At 44.8% G+C, this 21,319-nt stretch overlaps 1 protein-coding gene across 2 annotated transcripts in view; it reads left to right on the top strand.

Annotated features, from left to right (window-relative positions):
- The window catches only part of LOC8053519 (hemicentin-1), an 82,044-nt gene that overhangs the window by 53,363 nt on the left and 7,362 nt on the right, over positions 1 to 21,319 (top strand). For both annotated transcript variants that reach the window (XM_040215116.2, XM_029991996.3), the window contains 6 exons: positions 1,509 to 1,787; positions 3,062 to 3,340; positions 4,493 to 4,771; positions 8,666 to 8,944; positions 10,097 to 10,375; positions 11,499 to 11,777. In XM_040215116.2, coding sequence (XP_040071050.1) covers positions 1,509 to 1,787; positions 3,062 to 3,340; positions 4,493 to 4,771; positions 8,666 to 8,944; positions 10,097 to 10,375; positions 11,499 to 11,777 — 1,674 coding nt within the window. The remainder of the gene's footprint in view (positions 1 to 1,508; positions 1,788 to 3,061; positions 3,341 to 4,492; positions 4,772 to 8,665; positions 8,945 to 10,096; positions 10,376 to 11,498; positions 11,778 to 21,319) is intronic.

Here is a 21,319-nt window from a genome sequence, read left to right as displayed (position 1 = left end):
ACAAAGTAAAACGTAACTCACAGGATATAGCGCTGCGTCTTGTCGGTTAGTTTTTACTTTGTTTATCGTATTCGCGCTGTTTTGTTTTCAATTATGTCTGCATTCCAACTAGCCCAAACTTCTACGTAATTAACCTTGACAAGGATATCTTTGCAGAAGCTTGCAAATGGTGGTGCCGCTCGGGTCAGGGGACAGCCGCGAAATATCAAAATCGAAGTGTCACCTTTCTGATATTGGGATTTTCCTGCTCGATTTGCTGAACAAAGGCGACAGCATTTTCTATGTTATCAATTTTTCCTGTGAGCGTGAGGTTCTGCGCTTGAACTCGCAAGAAAATGAAGTAGCAATCATATGGCTGTCAACGTGTTGATTTCTCACTCTTCAATATATCCCATTTACTATAAGAAATTTTTGGAATAAAGCACATAAGCGCTTTGGGTAACCTGGAAATAACCTTGTGATATAAAACCGAAAGCAACGCTAATTTTTGCTTACTCAAAGTGATTGCCTACTCTATTCTGAGACTTTATTATTGCACAAAGCGCGACAGTGTTAGCCCGAACAAGCGATTGCTGGTTTTCGCTGTTTGCCTCAAAACAAATTGAAAAAAAAACTGCCGCCAATATCATTAGTGTCTTTGAAAGTGCTCATCTGGGCCAATAACCTAAGCGGTAAAATTTAGTACCTTCTAACACCATTTCGAAGCAACGTTTAAAAGTCGTCAACATCGTGTTCGTGGTAACGTTGTCGCGTAGTGTACATAGTTCGCTTCGTAGTTCCACATTTTTGGGGACCATCTTGAAAGAAACATTTCAAGTGGGTCAAGTTGAAATATATTTCGTTTGAGCTTATTTTAATGTGATGTAAAGTTTAAGAATACGTTGACGGTAAAAAACTAATTCACAACATAACTATAGTCCGTTGCAACCTAAGAACGAAGGGCGAGGGTAAGAGGTTCCGGGGAGGAGGAAGCAGACGGAACGCTAAAGACAGGGGGAGGTTTCCTCCTCTCTTCTCCAGCGTTCCGTCTGCTTCCTCCTCCCCGGCCCGTCTTACCTTCGCCCTTCGTTCTTAGGTTGTAACGGACTATAAGTAGCTCGCCGGAACCTTTGCATTAATTGCTTCAAAAAAACTTCGGAACATATTCTTAAAGGGAAAATGTGATCAAACCACGGTTGGAACAATAGAGACTTTCCGCGAAGAGGGTGAGACGTGTGGGGCTTTCTACAAATAGGTTTAAAAGGGACGGGCTCAAACATAAAGTGTGTTTCGGCTACGGGTTTATGTAAAAAGGGCGTTTCGGGAACGGGGGCAAGCGGGGCAGTTTCAAACGGGACGGGCGATTCGGGAATGGGTCGAAACGGGACGGGTTCACACAGGAAGGTCGTTTTGGTAATGGGTCAAAACAGGACGAGTTCAAAAGGGAATGGGTTGTTACGGGCTACGCCACACCCTTTCAGACACGTTACTGCAACTTCATAATCTAGGGTCTTTGCTCTCGGTCACAGGCAAACCAACGTTGGAAACAACAGTGCAATGGGCACGCGGTGTGGACGGCAGCCGCATGGTTGAACTTGTCTGCGAGGTACTCAGCGCCAACGCAAGACGCACAGATTGGCTCCGAAGTGACGGATCCCCGCTGGTTCAGGGCGAGTTTGTGCATCTCTTTCTCGACGGCAATAAACACACGGCCAAGCTCAAGAATCTGGGCCAATTAAGTTACGACAACTACACCTGCGTATCCCAGAACAAATACGGCATTGCCAAGAGCACTGTCGAGATCTCAGGTGAGTAAGACGTGATAACATTGGCATATGTGATTGACATAAAAAGGTACAAAACTCTGTGTATATTGCTAAAAAAGTACGCCTTTCAGAACATAGAGTTCATAATAAGAGAAAATCCAAAATACGTATTTTCTACTCACACGTTGGTGATTCAATATACGGGTTGATAATGTTTTTACAAAAATACTCGTGGCAATACTTTTAAAGTTTACGAGGTAATGCTTTTCTGATATCGATGAATCCAGTTTCCCGTCCCCACCAATTGATTTGATACTCCAATTTTTTTTCAGTCGTTATTATTAAACCCGTATATTATTAAATAAACGGGTTGATAATGTTTTTATAAATGTACTCACGGCAAACCATTTAAAGTTTCCGAGGTTATGCCTCTCCGATATCCATGCATCGAGTTACCCATCTCCGTCAGTTGATTTGATTGTTCAATTTCATTTTTTGTCGTACCGTTTATCTGGTGGCATTTCGGTCGTGTGCGGCATTTCTTCCAAAAAGGGCATTATATTAGAAGTTATAGTGTGTGATTTACTCACCTAGATCTCCGTAGTTTGCAGGACAAAGTGAATCACACATCCCAATTGGTGAAGTACCATTCCTTGAAAAAAAACTGTGTGACACGTACACTGTAGAACTATTTTCATATAGACTAGAGGCTCTGAGCGTAAGTTACTTATTGTGTGAGATGTTTCAATACAAATATGCGTCTTTATAATAGCGAGTCTCTATAATGCATAAACTATGCAACCTCCACTTCGAAAGTATCGTTTGACCGGCCTATATTTAACAGCGAACAAAACATTCAATATAGAGGCCTTGTTTTAACTTTTACTATTACTCAGAGCTAGCACGCTTTCCGGCCAAGACGGTGGTATGTTTGAAGAATGATAGTCAAAGAAAGTGGTCCCTTTCAACTTTGTGACATTAGAAAAACAGCATTGATGTCTAAAGTAAAAAAGACTACTACAGACGAAATCGTCGTCTCTTTGTTTCAGAGAGCTTGCGTCTGATGCTTGTTTTTTTTTTCTAAAATAGTCTTGTTTTTTATATATTTATTCTAGCTAACTAGTTGATTTGCAGGCAGTATTCATTTCTGAAGATATTTTTGACAAGCTTATATACAGATGGACCATCGCTATTCATCCCAAGCTATAACTAAAAACGTGACCGTCTAAGCGATATTCATTCTAATATTCCACTAAAGCAAATTCAAGAAAAGTGTCACTGACTTTGCAATTCGACGCTTTGCATTTCGCTCACAGGCAAGCCAACTCTCAGAACGACCGTACACTGGACACACAATCTTGATGGCAGTCGCGATGCAGAACTTGTTTGCACGGTAGACAGCGTCACTCCAAGCCGCACAAAGTGGCTGGGCAATGACGGGTCTCCGTTGCGCTCAGACGAATACTTACAACTCTCCGTCGACAAAAATAACCACAGGGTCAAATTCAACAATGCAAGCGAACTGAACTACGGCAACTACACCTGCGTCGCCAAGAATAATTACGGCATTGCCATGAGCACTGTAGAGATGTCAGGTGAGTAAGAGGAACTAACATTGGGAGACAATAAATATAAAAAACTCAGTACATCCCGTGTTAGTGCTTAAACCAATGCGCCCTTCTAAACCCTGCCTAGTTTGTGTAATTTGTACCTGTCTTGTGGTATTATTTATGATAAAATGTTAAAGAAAACTTTTCTTATCGCACCTTGTTGATGAAAGTTGAGCGTTGATGTTGTTTTATACTACTAATCGTGGCAAAACTTGAAAGCTCCTGAAGTCGTAGCGTTGCGAATTCCCAGGCGTGCTTTTTTCTATCCCCAAAAAATCCTTAGATGATTAAATCTGTTTTCATTTCTGGCCTTCTTTTGGTTCCAAATCTGCCGTGCGCAGCCATCTACACCTATAAATGTCACAATATAAGAGGTTTTATAGTGTCATTTACGCACCTCGCTATGTGTAATTTACAGAAAATAGTGAATCGCACACCCCAATTGTGAAGTAGCATAACTTCTACAAAACAGTTGGGAAACGTTCTGTGTAATTTGTTTACTCCATATATATGCTGAAGGCCCAGAGAAAGAGAGTTATTTTTAATTGAGATGCATTAATGAAGCCTACAGCTTTCAAGTATTTTTTTAAAGGCCTAGTTTAAACATCAGCCCAAATACTGAATATAGAAGACTTTTTTTTAATGCTTTCGCTGTGTCGGATTGCTAGCAGACTTTTCGCCAAGACTTTGGTACGTTAGTGGTAGAGTAATCTACAAATGTGGGCCTCACAATTTTCGCTATAGTAGAAAAACCTATTCGTGACTAAAGTGCGACAAAATATGACAGAGAAATTCATTGTGGCTTTGTGACAACGTGTTTGTCTAGTGTTTTCTTTTTTTTGTTTCAACTTAATAGTCAGTTGTATCACATAATTTAGCTTTAACGCACTAGACTATTTACTGTTAGTATCAATGCATGAAGCAATTTTTCTCCACACCAGTAAAGAGATGAAGCAATGTATTTTTATTGGGATTTAATTTAATACTTTCGAAATTAAGTCTATTCTAGTGAAGAAAGTGCAATCTTTCGCAATTTCTCATACGCCAAACGTAGAAACGTGGCATTCTAAGTGATATTTAATTTAAATTTTAACTAAACTAAACACCTTGACCTGACGTCTTCCATTCCGGTCACAGGCAAGCCAACTCTGAGAACGAACATAGAGTGGACAAGAAATACTGATGGCAGTCACAGTGCAGAACTTGTTTGCACGGTAGACAGCGTCACTCAAAGTCGCACAGAGTGGCTGGGCAATGACGGGTCCCGGCTGCTCCAAGGCGCATCCATCCAACTGTCCGTTGTCGGAAATGACCACAGGGCCAAGATCACCAATGCAAGCGAACTGAACTACGGCAACTACACCTGTGTCTCCCAGAACAAATACGGCATTGCCACGAGCACTGTAGACATCCCGGGTGAGTCAAAATGGCCCTACATTTGCAGACCTAAAAACGGTAGAAGTAGGGTAAATTGTAATACATTTTAACGTTTATATTTTGAATTGTTCAGTGTACCTGTCGGGTAGTTTTGTTCATACATGAAAAAGTTGAAGAAGGCTGTTTTCCAATGCTACTTCGGTGACTGGAAAAAGATGTTTATGCTTCTCGATTGCAGTGTTGGATTGTTCTAGAACAGAATTGAACCTTTGCGATTCTCAATCTCAACAGATTGTCATCGCAAGCATTGTATTTCCTCCTTTGCTGCCTTACGGATATCTTGCATTTTATAGTAGTTCCTAAGAGAACGTCACCTTAGACGCGTACATGAATGCGTGTATCCTTAATTGGACCTTATAAGGAAAGAAACAGTATATCCTCTCGTCACTGAGTTAGCTACGCCTGAAGTATCAGAAGTCCGTTCCTCGATATTCGTCTTGGCGCACATAATATTTTTCTTAGATTAGGGTGTTCAGCGAATGATTTTGAACTTTTCCTTCACATAGTACAACTCCCTTCCTCTGCCAAACGTTCAACGGTTTCGGAAAACACTGAGAACTGAAAAAAATTGGAAATTGATAGCGGACAGAGAAAGAATGTTCGTTTTCCCCGGGGCTTGTTGGATTGGAACATTTCTTTATAAAAAAAAAAAATAGTGAAATGGACAAATGTTTTGTATTGATTTCTATCGCGCGCTCTGGGTGGCCTCATCTTTCATCCTGTCATCTATAGACCGACACGCTGTTTACGAAGAAGGCCGCGCAGTGCCCACACCTGGTGTGGGCACTGCACGTGCGCAGAAACCGAATTTGCGTGGAGGAAAGCGTGCGTGCATGAGCAGTACCGTCGACAGCGCCACCGCAGTGGCGTGACGTCAAGGCCGCGTGATGGTCTATACAAAACATACTGTGGCCATTTACACAAATTTGATGTTAGAGACGTCACTGGAAAATTCAGTGAGTTTCCAATCGAAGGAAGATAGAGCTTCCTCTCCAGGAAATTTACGGCGCCTTGTTTCTTATTTCATGTTCGTTATTTATTTACCTTTATCCTTATGTGAAGGGATGCCCAAATACTGCTACCTCTCTTACCTACCTCAAATTGGTTTATATCTTCTCTCGTCCGTCATAAATCGCGCCCCATATTGTGAGTGAGATTTTTTTTTTGTCAGTCCAACAGGTTTGAGTTTGAGACTCCGGCAATTGAGTCTCCTCTTCTGAAATTTTGTATTGCACACATATTTTTGATAGCTATCCGACTTCAAGTTACGGCAGGTTATTTCTAGCATTTCATTATTGTTAGAAATTTTATTTAATGTGACAGCGAGGATAGTTGAATATGTCTTTCGAACTCCCGGCCTCCAGGATGCGCTTCAAGCTTTTCGCCGTGCTTTTCCTACAGGGGAGAGTTCGAATTGCACGAGACACCAGAGCCTTGTCAAATATTGAAGCCCACGCTGGAGGCTCCTCGACGCCAATCTCGGTTTAAAAAAAAATGAAGCATTTCACTGCAAAATGTGCCGTTGTATATACACTCCGTGCGGGAACTATAGGGGGCGCTTTGAAAAACGCGCGCAGCGCCGCTAGCGGAGTAGCTGGCGTTCGACAGTGAGGCGCGTTCAGCTGCAGCCTGCGGCGCCTTTTCGCATGCGAAGCTGTGGCGGCGGAAGCGCGTACGGACGAAACTTTTGCTTTTTGAGCCGATACGTTGTGGGTGACGTTGCATGAGTGCTGGGACAGAAGGGCATTTAGCTGTTCTCCACTTCTTGTATATTGAGCTTGAGTCGTTATTAGGGGTAATTTCTCTAGTTGCGGCCGAAAAAGGAGTTGCAGCAATTTTCCCAAAAGCAAGACGGCCGCCACCGTAAATGCTCCGAGTGGGAAATTTATTTCGCTCGTCGCTGTAAACGTAGGACTGCTGGAACGATGATATCGGAGGCGAGTGAGATGTTCACTAAGTTTGTGCACGAAGTGTGCCAAGTTTCATTAAGACAGCTGGTATGAAAGTTAGGTTTCTAACGAATAAATTATTGTACCTAAAATGTTGTGTTATAGCGGGCTGTGCAAAGTGCAGATTTGGGCACGCAGGTGCTTGGACTTGACAATAACATGACACAGCCCTTAATATAAAAAAAAAGGTGGCATAGGGAAACCAGGTGAACATTCGGTGTGGGTGGCGTAACTCAATGGGAACCGGTTTTGACCATGAAAAGGCTGTCAAGAGAATACCACTGGTCGTGGGATGTGGAGACTTTACAGGTAGGAAGTGACTAGTGGACTGTACTTCGAATTGAAACAACTTTACGAAAGGTGGTTTCAAAACCGAGAAAACAAAGTTGTCGGCCGAACACACGTTATGACCGTCAAGGGCTTTTGCGGTCAGCTGTTGTGTAATAACCTGTTGTGCGAGGTGCTGATTTTCGGCGCACCGGTACTTTGACATGACCGTAACTTGAGACAACACTTATTATACCAAAAAGAGTCGGCATAACGAAACCAGGTGGAAATTTAGATTGGGCGGCGTAACTAAATGGGAACTGGCGTTGACCGTCAAAGGCTGTCAAGAAAATACCACTCATTATGGGAGGTGCACACTTTACAGGTAGGAAGGGACCAGTGGACGGTGCTTCCAGTTCGAACCACTTTGCGATAGGTGGCTCTAAAGCCGAGAAAAAAAAATGTTGTCGAGAAAACTCGGGGTGTCAGCGTTTCCACATCCAAAAGGAAGCTGATCAAGAAAGAAAGCACACCACATAAATTTCCATACTCAAACGTCGATTCTCCAGTGATTACGAGTTTCATTGTTGTTTTCTTTAGATTTATATTTGTCACATTTTTTTACCGTTCGAATCTTTCTTCATGAAGTACAGATTGCGTGCCATACTTGTCCGGAAATATCATCGACACGTACGATGGGGACGAAACTTCTTTGGAGGGCATTCCTCCAACGAAAGTGGCACTGCACACCCGCGAGTGTGAGATGGCATTTCATGTCGTCCCATCGGCGCTGAAACATGTAGGCGCTACTGGTACGAAAACGAACGCAGACCGCAAAGCGGCAGTGTAGAATATGTCAGCCGAGCCGACACAGTGGCAGACATGATCGGGAGATCAAATTTCTCGCGTCGTACGGCACGGCTCCATCGTTGTCTCGCTGTCCCACAAAAAATCGGTGAGGTGAAAAACTGTCAAACTTTATCCCTACGAGATACGACGCATAACTATTGAAGCACTTAATGACGTAGCACAGGCAGCACTTCATGCTGTGAACCCAGCGCAACCGCACCGCTCCGACTTCAATGCGTACCAACGTACGCGGCGGGGTTTCGGTTTCGTTTTCTCTGGGGTTCTCACTGCCTACTTTCGGTACCGGCCGCGCGGCGGCGCGCCAGTCGCGTCGCACGGAGTGTATAACCTCTCTGCGTTGTAAGCTTTTTAAACAGAATGTGGCAGGACAAACGCCGCCTATAAATACCGACTGCTATACAGTCATACCGAGCAATGCTTATTCGGTTTGACGCAGTGCACCACAGTGCTGCTTTTAGTCTGTGTGTACAAATAATTTCTATTAAAACATGTTCGTCATAAAAATACTAGGTGTCCTCGTAGTTGACCTTGTTTTTCGATGTCACTTTGTTTTTTTATATAGGACTAATCTTAAAAAAACATTGTTGTGTCCAAAATGTTTTCTTGCATTCAAGCTAAAAGCAAATAAGGAAAGTTGTTGCTATATATAAAAAAAAAAAATATATAAACGCGTCGCAGCTCACCGGATATTACAAAGCGTTCAATGTCGTATTATTTAGTTACAAAGAGCCCATTTCAAACACGTTACCTGCACTTCATAATCTAGGGTCTTCACTCTCGGTCACAGGCAAACCAACGTTGAAAACAACAATGCATTGGACACGCGGTGCAGATGGCAGCGGTATGGTTGAACTTCTTTGCGAGGTACTCAGCGCCCATGCAAGACGCACAGTTTGGCTTCGAAGTGACAGATCCCCGCTGGTTCACGGCGAGTTTGTGCATCTCTCCGTCGACGGCAATAAACACATGGCCAGGCTCAAGAATGTGAGCGAATTGGAATACGACAACTACACCTGCGTATCCGAGAACAAATACGGCATTGCTATGAGCACTGTCGAGATCTCAGGTGAGTGACAGGTCATAACATTTTCATATGTGAATGACATAAAATGTACTAAATTCCGTTTACATTGCCAAACATGTACGGCTTTCAGAACATATATATTCATAATAAAACAATTTCAAAAATGCCTATTTTGTAGTCAGACCTTGGTGATTAAGTATAGCAGCTGATAATGTTTATATAAAAGTACTCGTGGCAATTCCTTCAAAGGGTCCGAAGTTATGCCTTTCCGATATTCATTCAGTAGCTGCCCATCCCCAACAATAGCTTTGCTAATTCAATTTATTTTCAGTCGCTACATATATTTGGTGGCATTTCTGCTGTGTTCAACACCCCTACCAATACGGACACCATAATAGAGGTTTCACCTCGCTCTCTGGACTATGGAGGAAAATGTGAATCACAGACCCCAATTGGTGAAACACCATTCATATCTAAAACTGTATAACATATACACTGTAAAACTCTTTTCATATATTCTGAAGGTTAAGAATGTAAGTTACTTCTGGAGCGAGATGTATCAATACAAATATGTAACTTTATTTATGTGGGTCTCTAAAAAAGAATAATCTATGCAACCTGCAGTTAGGAAGTATCGTTTGACCGGCCTATGTTTAACAGCGATCATAACATTGAATATGGAGATCTTCTTTTATAACTTTTACTATAGTTCAGAGCTAGCACACTTTACGGCCCACACTGTGGGTTGTTTGAAGAATGACCATCTAATAAAGTGGTCTCTTTACACCTCGTGACATGAGAAAAACCGCATTGATGTCTAAAGTGCGACAGACCAATTCATCGTCTCTTTGTTTCAAAATTTTACTTCGCATTTTTTTTTATCAAATAGTCTTGTTTTTTAATATATTTATTCTAAAAAAAACTCGATGATTCGCCGGCAGTATTCATTTGAGTAGATATCTTTTGACGAACGAATATAGAGATGAAACAATGTACTTTTTTTAGGTTGAGTCCACCTTTCATACCTTCAAAATTAAAGCGATTTATGAATAACAATGAGCTTTCACTATTCATCCAAAGCAATCAGTAAAAACATGAAAGCCTAAGTGATATTTAGTTTAATACTTCACTAAGAACAAATTTAACAAAAATGTCCCTGACTTCAAAATTTAACGTTTTGCATTTCGCTCACAGGCAAGCCAAGTCTGAGAACGACCATACACTGGACACGCAATCTTGATGGAAGTCGCGATGCAGAACTTGTTTGCGCGGTAGACAGCGTCACTCCAAGTCGCACGAAGTGGCTCGGCAATGACGGGTCTCCGTTGCTCCCAGACGAATACTTGCATTTCTCCGTTGTCGGAAATGACCACTGGGTCAAGTTCAACAATGCAAGCGGACTGAACTATGGCTACTACACCTGCGTCTCCCACAACAAATACGGTATTGCCATGAGCACTGTAGAGATGTCAGGTGAGTAAGGGGAAGTAACATTGGCTGACATTATTTAAATTAAGCCGCCACAATCCGTCCTATTTCTTAAAACATTGCTCCCTTCAGAATCAAAATAATTATTTATAATTTGTATCTGCCTTGTAGTATCATTCATAATAAAAAGTGTTAATCAAAACTTTATTCCTTATTGCACTCTGCTGATGAAATCTATGTGTTGACATTGTTTTTTTAATAGTAGTCGTTGCAAAACTTGAAAGGTTCATAAGTCCTAGACTTGCTAACTCCCACGCTTGCAGTTTCCTATGCCCAACAAACCTTTGGATCATTACATTTTCTTCAGTCCTGGCCTTCAATTGGTGGCAGATCTGTCATGCTCGGCATCTCAACCTAAAAAGGCACCATATAAGGCGCCTTTTTATAACTGCTACATACTATAACTACCATATAACTACTAAAATATATTTTAAAAAATGCCCTCTTTTTTTCACATATATGTTGAAAGCTCCAATAGAGGGCTATTCTTAATTGAGATGTATTAAAGCAGTGTCCAGTTTTTGAGTCTGTCCTAAAAGGCCTAGTTTTAACAGCAATCTTACTATTAAATATAAAGACTTTCTTTAACACTTTCGCAATGTTTTATAGCCAGCACACTTTCCGCCAAGACTGTGGTACGTTAGCGGAATAGTAATCTACAAATGTGGACCCCTAAGACTCTGTTAGAGGAGAAAAACCTCATTGGTGTCTAAAGTGCGACAAAATGTGACGGAGAAATTCATCTTTGCTTCGTGGCAACGTGTTCGTCTAGTGCCTTTTTCTTTTCAAACAAATAGCTGTTTGTATCACATAATTTACTTATAACACACTACAGAATTTACTGGCAGTATCAATGCAGGAAGTTACTTTTCTGCTCACGAATATGCAGACGGAGTGTTTTTTTTTTTTTTTGCGAATAAGACTTATATTAATACTTTCGAAATAAAATTCATTTTACCGAAAAGAAGGGGGAGCTTTCCCAATTTACCCTCCGCAAAACGTAAAAAAGTGACACTTTAAGTGATATTTAGTTCAAACGTTTACTAAAAACAAATTCGTCAAAAGTGTACTTACCTCCTCGATCTCACGTCGTTCATTCCTGTCGCAGGCAAGCCAATTCTGAAAACGAACATAGAATGGACACGCCATTCCGATGGCAGTCGAAGTGCAGAACTTGTGTGCACGGTAGACAGTGCCAATCCGAGCCACACGGCTTGGCTGCACAATGACGGGACCCCGCTGCTCCAAGGCGAATCCATAAACCTCTTCGTTGTTGGAAGTGAACACAGGGCCAAGATCAACAATGCGAGTGAACAAAACTACGGCAACTACACCTGCGCCTCCCAGAACAAATACGGCATTGCCATGAGCACTGTAGAGTTCTCAGGTGAGTCAAAATGACCCCATATTTGCAGACTTAAAAACGGCAGAAGTACGGTAAATTTTGATTCATTTTACGGATTATATTTGAAGGTGTTCATAGTACCTGTCTGGTAGTTGTGTTCATATCTGAACTAGTTTAAGTATACTCTTTTCCAATGTGAATTCGGTGGCTGGACAAATTTGTTTATGCACCTCGATGGGAGTCTTGGGTTCTTTTAGACTAGAGTTGAACCTTGTCGATTCTCAGCCCCTTCAGATTCACATGGCAAGCGTTGTCTTGGATATATCCATTAGTATTTCCCCTGTTACGCCCTCGCGGATATTCTGCAGTGTTTTGTAGTTCCGAACAGAACGCCACCTGCGACGCGTGCATGAATGCGTGCTTCCCTAATTAAAGATTATATTCAAAATACATAGTATACCTTCTCGTCACTGAGTCAGCTACGCCTAAAATATCGAAACTCCGTTCCTCGAGATTCGTCTGAGCGCAACTATTATCCTTCTTCAAGGAGGGTGAACAATTTTAAACTCCTCCCTTACACGGTACAACAAACCCTTCCTTTGCCAAACGTTCAACGGTTTCGGAAAACACCAAGACGTGAAATGAATCGTAGCTGAGAGCTAGCAAAGAAGGAATGTCTGTTTTCCCTGGGGCTTGCTGAATTGGAACATTTCCTAAGAAAACAAAAATGAACTGAACATATATTTGCTTTGATTTGTATCGCGTGCTCTGGGTGGGCACCCTTTCCATCCTGTCATCTATGCAAATCCCACTGTAATCATTTAAACAATTCAAGGTTTGAGATGTCACTGGCAAAAAACGATGAATTTCCAAAGAGAAGGAAGCGAGATATTCCTTTCCTGAAAATATATGGCGCGTTGCTCAATGTTTCTAATGCGTTAGTTATTTACCCATATCCTTATAGGAATAGTGAATGCTTCAAGCATGTACTCCACGATTTTTTTCGAATCTAGCTTTCGAAAAGGAAATAACCCTACCCACATCGTCAAGTGGTCGGTTACCATGAACAAGTACTGATTGCCGCGGGGACTAGGTCTGAAAGGGCACATGACGTAACAAACCTATCTGCCAAGGACTCTGGCTTACGATAGGTTGCATTAGAGCGGGGGGCTGACCACCACGTGGTTTTGCCTTCTGTCACACCGAGCTGCTAAGAGCGTATTGGAGCACATCGTGCCTCATGCCTGGCCAGGCAGCAATGCGGGATAAACTTTCGTAAGTTTCGCTCCCACTGCTGTGTCCTGCCAAGGCATTGTCATGCATGTATCGAATGAAAAGCTTACGTAGTTTGCGGTGTATCACGGTCCGTAACGCGGAGCCATCCCGATCGCCGTTGACCAGGGGGATATAGCGCAGCAGGAGGCCGCCGTCGCTCATCAAGTAGAAGTCGAATGCCTTGTGACATGGGCTGTCGATTGGACCTCTTGTTGCCAGCCAAGTGGACACGCGTTGGCAGAGTCCGTCATCCAGCTGCGCCTTGCGAAGCTCCTTGCGGCTCATCAATGTACCCACCGTAAGTCTGGGGATCCTCATGCCGTGGCCGCGACGGTCTACAAGCCACGGGTATCCTGCGAGTGCTCCTCGGGCAGTGGAGCACGAGAGAGTGTATCAGCAACTTTGTTGGCTGACCCCGGGTGGTACACGTAGGAGTAGTCCTACTGTTACAGCGTAAGCGCCCAACGAGCAAGACGTCTAGAGGTATTCTTAAGTCCTCTTAGCCATGAGAGCGCTAAGTGATCAAATTGAATCAAGAACGCTGCGACATCTAGGTACATGTTGCACCTCTTCAAAGCATGAATAATGGCGAGACATTCACGTTTTGCGACACTGTATTGACGCTTGGCTGGAGTTAGCGTGCGGCTCGTGAAAGCAATTGGCCGAAGCATACCGTCACACTCCCACTGCGAAACAGCACCCAGGCCAGAGTCGCTTGCATCTGTCTGCAGAACGAACGGCTTGTTCAAGTCTGGGAACTGTAAAAAATCGTTGTCAGACGTTCTCAAAGGGCTGCGAATGCGCATTGTTGTTGTTCTGCTCAACGTCACATGACACCTTTTTTAGAAGGTTTCATGAACGGTTGGAATATCTCGGGACAGTGCGGAATGAAATCCCTGTAGAATGCAATCATTTCGAGGTATCTTTGTAGGCTATTTACGTCATGTTGAGCTGGGCATTCCGTTAGCGCGCGCAAGTTATCTTCGTTGGAGCGGAGCGTGTCGATATCCACAACGAATTCAAGGAGGTTTTTCTTGGGCGCGGACAACTGAACTTTTCTAGGAAGAATCGTAAAGCCAGCATTACGCATTCGCTCAAATTCGATGCGAAGGTGTTCGACATCCTCCTCAATAATTCTCGAGAAAACAACCACATCTTCCGTGTATGCCATGGCCAATTCGTGAGTTCCCAAGAACAACATCCATCAGGCGTTGAAAACTGGCTGGAGAGTTAGACGAGCCAAACGGGAGTCGGGTGAACTAAACAACCCCCATGTGGCAAACTAAATCAGCTTTTGGAACCACTGATGGGTGAATCTCGATCCGAAGAAACCCGCGACTGCAATCCAGAGTTGTTAACACGGTCGCGCTACCGAGCGCGTACATCATGGAGGAAATGATGGGGAAAGGGTATCCGTCTCGTACGGACGCATCGTTCGGCCGTCTGTAATCCACACAGAGTCTGGCTGTTCCGTTTTTTTTTTTTTTTGGAGCGATAACAACGGGCAACGCCCAAGGACTCTTCAACTCACGTACGGAACCGGTGGCGATCATCTCCTCGAGTGCCGCATCTAGGAGTGCAATTTTGTGGTCACTGATCGCTCGAGGGTCGCACCTCCGAGGCGGCGCGTCAGCCGTTTAAATACGTCGCGCAGGATGTCAGTTTTTCTAGGCGTTTCCCTAAACATCGGTGAGAAAACCCCAGGACGGCTTGCAACTCCTGCTTCTGCTGGCTGCTTGCGGGGCACTTTTGCAACGATTTTCGAACGTTGGCAGTCAAGACGTCCAGCACCACGGTGAAGTGGGCTCCAGTGGGCGGGTTACCGATGAAGTCCTCCCGACTGGTAAACGGAGTCCACTCCGGTTGTTGTCCCAGTCGGTATTCGCTACCAAAAAAAAGTCAAGTGTCATGTTTTCGCCTGTAATAAAATCTCGGCCAAAGATCATGGGTACCACGAGTCCTCGCAGATAAAGAAATCGCTGACGCCGGTTCTTTACATTAAACCGAGTATGTAGCCCCACGGATCCCCTAGCTGTTATCGTGTGCCAGAGGCTAGCTCCAAACGGGTTTCGCACTTCGGGAGGCGTATCTTTTTTGCCTTGCAGAGTTCGAAAACCAAATCTCCTATAAGCGATATAGCGGCCCCATAATCCAAAAGTGCATCAATGGGAAAATCGGGCAGTGAATTCGTCATGCGCGTTAAATGATGTTAGGCTCGGGCTGGATTGGACGTACCGATGGAATCTTTGCCCCGGCCTCCCTGCCCCCAAGGACTCTAAAGGCCGTTGGCGAGTGGCTGCCTGGTTTCAGCGTTGCCGGCCGTAGAAGTTTCCCTGGTTCTGGTTCCAGCCCTTTGCAACCGTCTCGTGGCACCTCTTGTTTGTAGTGTCCAGAAGTCTTCGACACTAGTTTCGGTGATGGTGGGGCTGCTCGCACTCATAGCAGCAGTCCGACGACAGTTGCCTACTGAGGACACCCGTACCGAGGTGACCGTCGGACCACCTTCAGTGATCGGGTAAAGAACCACTATTGGAGGGCTTCCACCAGGCTTGCGACCGGCTGTTGTGGGAGAGCTTGTTCCGCTACGATGGGGGTCAATGCTGCATAGCTGCGGGATTGCGACCGCAGCGTGCCAATTTTCATCAGCATTTGCAGGAGCAGGCTGATTAAGATGGTTCGCTGTCGTGGCGACCCCAAAGCCGGGACCCGCACGAGCCCCGATGTGACCTCCGGGGACCTCTTGATGAGAGCTATACGAACATTCGCTTATTTCGCACGGGAGAACTCCATGCATGCCATGCATACTCTCCTGGTTGACATGGTAGGGAAGGGAGGTCTCGTTCGGACAGTCCACTAGTGTGGAGGCCTCGGGGCCCCGCCTTGCGCATGCCGGTTGGAGCGCGTACTTGGTTGGTGGTGGCCGCATGTAGTTCCGTTCGGCCTGAAGAGCTTCCTCGATGGGGCGGGCGCCCCGGGCTGGCTCCTCTAGGGTCTCAAAGGTGCGGTTGATCTGGTAGATGTGGTTTCTTGGGTGGAACTGTTTTCTGACCCGAGCTGCTCCTCTGTCTGACTCCGGTGTATTTGGCTCTGCCCTCTTGAAGAGCTCTTGCATGACCGGAACGTACCGGACCAGACTTCCGTCCGGGTGCTGCGTTTTTGCCTCGAGCTCTCGGAGAATCTGCGTTGCATAGCCCGTAGGCAGGAACTCTTCTCGAAGCCTTGTCTGGAAGTTTGCCATGCTGGTGAAGGGACCTGCAACCCCCAACCAGCACCTGGCGCTGGCTTGCAACGCCAGCGGGGCAATCCGGTCCACGTTGAAGGCTTCCGAGGCACCGAAGGCAAGGTGGTACGCCTGCAGGTCGCCCATGACGTCTGCCACGGACTTGACGTCGTCGTGCCCCGTGTAGACTGAAACAGTTAGGGGTGGTCGGAGCACTCGCGGCGGGGTCTTCTGCTGGCCAGGCGTGTGGGTCAGGTGCTGCATCAAGGAATCGCACATCTCCATGACCTTCGTGAGCAGGTTCATTTGTGCCGCCGTGGCCATCGCAGCTTCCTGCTCCCGTGTGAGCAAGCCTGCAAAAACAAAAAAAAAAACGCCCCCAAAAAACTAGCACAAGTGCGCAAAACGATTGCCGTGGTCACAAAAACACAGCCAGAAACACGTGAATACAACAAACGCGGACATGACGGAAGCACGGAACGACGGTAGGAAACACGGGGGGTGGGGAAAAGGCTTACCGAAAGAAGAAACCAAGCTCGTAAAAATCCTGTGGGTGGGTAGCATACCACGCTTGGGCGCCATTGTGGTCGGTTTGCCATGCTGCATACCCGCGCCGGAGAAATAACACGGAGCCAACGACTTCAAGAACAAGAAACTACGTTTAATTGGACATAGACAAGACAATTAACATTGTTACCACCGGCGCCTGAGTCCAAGCAGCGACTGCCTGCGTGCCATCTCTGACCCGCCTTATGAAGGCCGCGCCCACGATGTGAGCGTAGCCGGCTTGATTCCGCCGCCACGTGGGAAAGTTCGCCACCTGCGCCCCGCGGTGGGGCGACTGGGCCGAAGAGCTGCCAGGGTGCCGAGAGTACTCAAAACCTTTTGTCTGCCGTAAAGTAACAATTTGTTCCCTTTCAACAAAGTCTGTGGTGTACATCTTGCGGAAAGCTATAAGTTCCAGTGTAATAAAAAAGCATTACACGCATTCGAAGGCTACATAAAGCATACACAGTCTACAGCAGGCAATAGACAGCTTCTTAAAAGAACGTCTTCTTTGTTATAGATAATCATGCGGATACCTAATTAGGCGTAAACAATAGTAAAATACGATACTCAACAAGCCAATAAGTGAGAACTAACCCCTGATCGCGCGGTCCTTAGCTCAAATTTTTTTTTCTCGGCACTATATGGAGGTGAAAGAAAGCACACGCAGCAGGACCAAGTATTGCTCATTGGGAGCCTGCGGGAATATGCTACCGTCGTCGCGCGCAGCTGGCTCCCGAATGACTAGGCGTGGCACCCATCATGACCCGATGACCTCAAGGGGTAGCTCATAACCCATCAATACATATCGCAGCGGACGTATAACGTCACGTCTAAGCAGAGCAGCCAAGATTGGATAGCGTCCGAAGTGCCTTCTTCCACTAGCGATTGCATTAGTAACCTCAATGGACGACTCGTTGCAATCCAAGAGCACTAACAACTCCAAGCGTTGAATGGACTCCCGGAATATGCAGAACCCATGTGAACTGCTGATTAAATAATACTCCTCACAAACTACCCTCCTGAATAAACTTGAACTTGCGTGATCATTCTCAAACACCAAAGTATAACCGTACCATTACAAAAGTATAACGAAGCAACGCATGCATAGCGCATACATGAAACCTTCTCTGCTTCAGCGATGTGCCAAAATGAACAAAATGTGTTCAAATTTTGATTATACCAAAACAAAAAAGCTACTATATTAACGAACTTCATGCGTCATTTTATCTATCTCGCTCCCTTGCCTTTACCAGGACTGGCAACTGTACATCCCAGTTGGTAGAATGTATTACCTAAATCAGATACTTTGTTTAGACGTTTTCCTAACATATTTTCATTTACACCATACGTGCGGCGCAAATGCTATATTTGTTTTTAAATGTTCAAGTATAAAGACATTTTTTTTAAGATTAATAGATTTCTTTAGAACAAAGCCCTGGAAAGCTACATTAATGCAGTTTGTGTAAGTTAATGACCAGGAGAATATAGTATCGGGGCGAAGCGTAAATATCAGTCGCTAATTAACTAAAATACGTAAATTATTTTAGTTAATAACAATTAACATAGGGTTATAGTTATAAACATTCTAAGCGTCATCAAAAGCCATTAAATCAGTTAATATTAGAAAGACTTGGAACACCTGGGAATCACAGTGGAGTGCTAAAGTTGCCACATGGACAGCATGAGCAAGGCTACCAGTGCGATAATGTGCCCGCGTGTTTTTTCTATTTCAATTTTCGCCCGCGTTTTCTCAACGCAGCCCTGAGTCTGTTGCGCGAGTGGCAACCTTAGCGCACTACTGCGTTTCCTTCCCGCACCAAGTCTTTCTAAAAATAAGGGGTGGGTTGAACTTTTGCCGAATCGAAAATTCGGTGCCGGAGCTTGGGGTTCGGCAAAGCCCAACGTTTGCCGAACTTTTCTCAAGAATCGGCTAAAATTCGGCAAAAATGCCTTGTTCCCAGGCTTAACGTCGATATTTGTTTTGTTTTTTTTTTTCTGACGAAAAACGGATTTCTTTTTTCTCAATTTGAATGCAACATGTAATACATATTGACGCACTAATTACTTAATAATGTGATGTTCTACAAGATAATTGTATCGGTGTCGTTTTTGTGTATTTACTGACAATTTAAGAACGACTCCTTGCAGAAGTGGCATGACAACGTGGTTGGGTAGTAGCGGCCGCAGTCACGAATCACGCTACGAGAGTTTTGGTATTGAGTCCTCATCAGTGCAAGTCTACAAGTGTGTGTACATTGTTAAAGTAAAGGCCATAACACAGAGTTCTTACTTTCTCGTAAAGTCACCGTTTCGTGCGCGAAAACGAATATAACGGTTCCTGAGCCTTCACGAGAAGAGATAAGAATCTTATTGTAAATATGCCTGTTTTTGATTTGAGTCACTTGACGTCAGCTTTGCATAAAGGTGTGTGTCCCATATTCGCTACGCCTCGATTTTACCCTTTAAAACGCCGCTTTCTGGTGTCAGGAAACACACGGAATTCAGGAAGATAGGAAAAGTCAGGAATGTCGGATATGCCACATCGAGAATGATAGTTCGCATATGCATGAAAACTGCAAAATAACGCTAATTAAAACGGAATATCATTCTTTTTGCCACAAACTGCTCGTGAGCCGAAAAGAGGAGCGCCATAATTGCGAGGAGTGCTTTAAAGTAATTGTCCGTCAATGTTTCAACTACTTATGGTGAATTCCGCTCGCAGATCTCGAGCGCTCCAAAAGCGCTCCATTTGGAGCGCGCATATTCCACTCGCAGATCTGGCTCGAGCTGGTCATCTTCCGCTCGTAGATCTCTGGCAGCGCCCGCTCCACGGAGCGCCCCAAACCCTGCCGAACTTGCTCTGCGGGTTTTCACGGATCTCTCCGGAAGCTGACAGAGCGGCCCACGTGATTTCCGTCTAAATCGGCGGTGCGCATGCGCGGCGAGGTTGGAGAGATCGGCGGGCCGGTCGGGTCGTGGAGTTGGATCTGTTCGGGTGCGTCGGATGTTTACTCTGGATTGTGACGGCTCGAACGCTTCTACCTCGCGTAGATCAGGGATAAAAAGCCGGGAATGTGGAGCGTGGCAAATCGTAAGCGTTGACGTCTGTGATCGTAAGAGGAAGAACGAGAAGAACGACAGAAAAGCCGGAGGCAGACGCAAGGTTAGGCCTATTCATTTCGCAGCCAGTGATTGTTTACCTTTTTACACTGCATTCTTTCGGCGTTTTCCCGTGAAATAAAGCAAGAAGTGGTTAGGCAACGACCGAGCAAGTGATGGTTTGTTACCTGTGTTTATTAAAGTCGTACTACAAATCTGAACTCCACCGCTGGCAATCGCTGCATGTCCGTGCCCCGCCGCTTCGAGGCGGCCGAAAGGTATGTGACGGTGCCGAACGCGGACGTCTTCGTTATTTGTGACATGGGCGCCGTGGTGCGTATAATTTCGCCCGGCCTGTGTCGCGTGTTACTTCTGCAGCTAAGCAGTGACAGTCGTCACTGGTCGTCGGAAAGATCAGCCGGCTGAGGCGTTGGTGGGCTTATCAAGTTCGAGCAGCGGCCATTTTGTACGGCGAAAGGAAGAGAGGGGTGGGGAGGGAGAAGGGGTGGGGAGGGGTGTGGGGGAGGTCGCTCCAAAAATGCAAGTTTCTCTTCCCCTCGTCGATTCGGAGCGGGTCCCACGGAGCGGAATTTCGCCTCCCTCGCGGATTTTGGGAAGCGCTCCGGATCTACGAGTGGAATTCACCATTAGTTGCATCAATGGAAAAGTCAAATGAAAATAACGTCATCCAGAATGTACCGCATAATTTTCAATTCCGCAGTAGACTCCGTAAATTACTGGTCGACCTTGTTCTTGAGGCAGAAAATATTGAAGAAAACCACACTTGCAGAATTGCTCGCAAACGCACAGTTACCATATTGCCTACTGCACAGCTCACCGTAACCGGTGGTTGTACTACACTCCGATGGTAACCGCACGACTGCACGGCGACCTTTTGCAATCCATGACCCAGTCGTGTTCTTGCGCGTGCAGAGGCATTTGCCGAATTTTAGCAGAATCTTTGCCAAACTTTGCCGAATCTGAAGTTAGTCAGATTAGGTCCATCACGCTAAATATGACTAACCTCGCTTTTTTTTTGTTGACGCAGAGCAACTTATGGTGTGAGTCATGTTTATTTAAACCCCTTAGAATACTTACTTACTTTTTAGTTACTTATTGGGCTTACTGTGTCAATTAGACCCCTACATTGTGTTCCCTTGGCCTTATAGCTCGCTTGCAGGAACCGAATTAGAAAAACTTTAACGCAGTTTTTCTTTTTAGACAAATATGTTACACTTACGCAAAAGCACCCAGCATTTGTTTTGAACATTTCAAGACTCCCAATAGCTTGAAAACCGAAAAAAAGGTTATATGTTTTGTTATAATGATAAACGTTATAACAACAACCAGATTACTTTTGATATTGTTAATTTGTTTAAACTTTCAACAACATTGGGATCTAGCAAAAGTATCCCGTGTACTTCAGGAAAAGCAATGTAAA

This window comes from Ixodes scapularis, unplaced genomic scaffold (genome assembly GCF_016920785.2).
Source record: "Ixodes scapularis isolate PalLabHiFi unplaced genomic scaffold, ASM1692078v2 PGA_scaffold0__279_contigs__length_252992795, whole genome shotgun sequence".
Taxonomy (NCBI): Eukaryota; Metazoa; Arthropoda; class Arachnida; order Ixodida; family Ixodidae; genus Ixodes; species Ixodes scapularis.
This window is presented reverse-complemented; position numbering and strand designations above follow the sequence as displayed.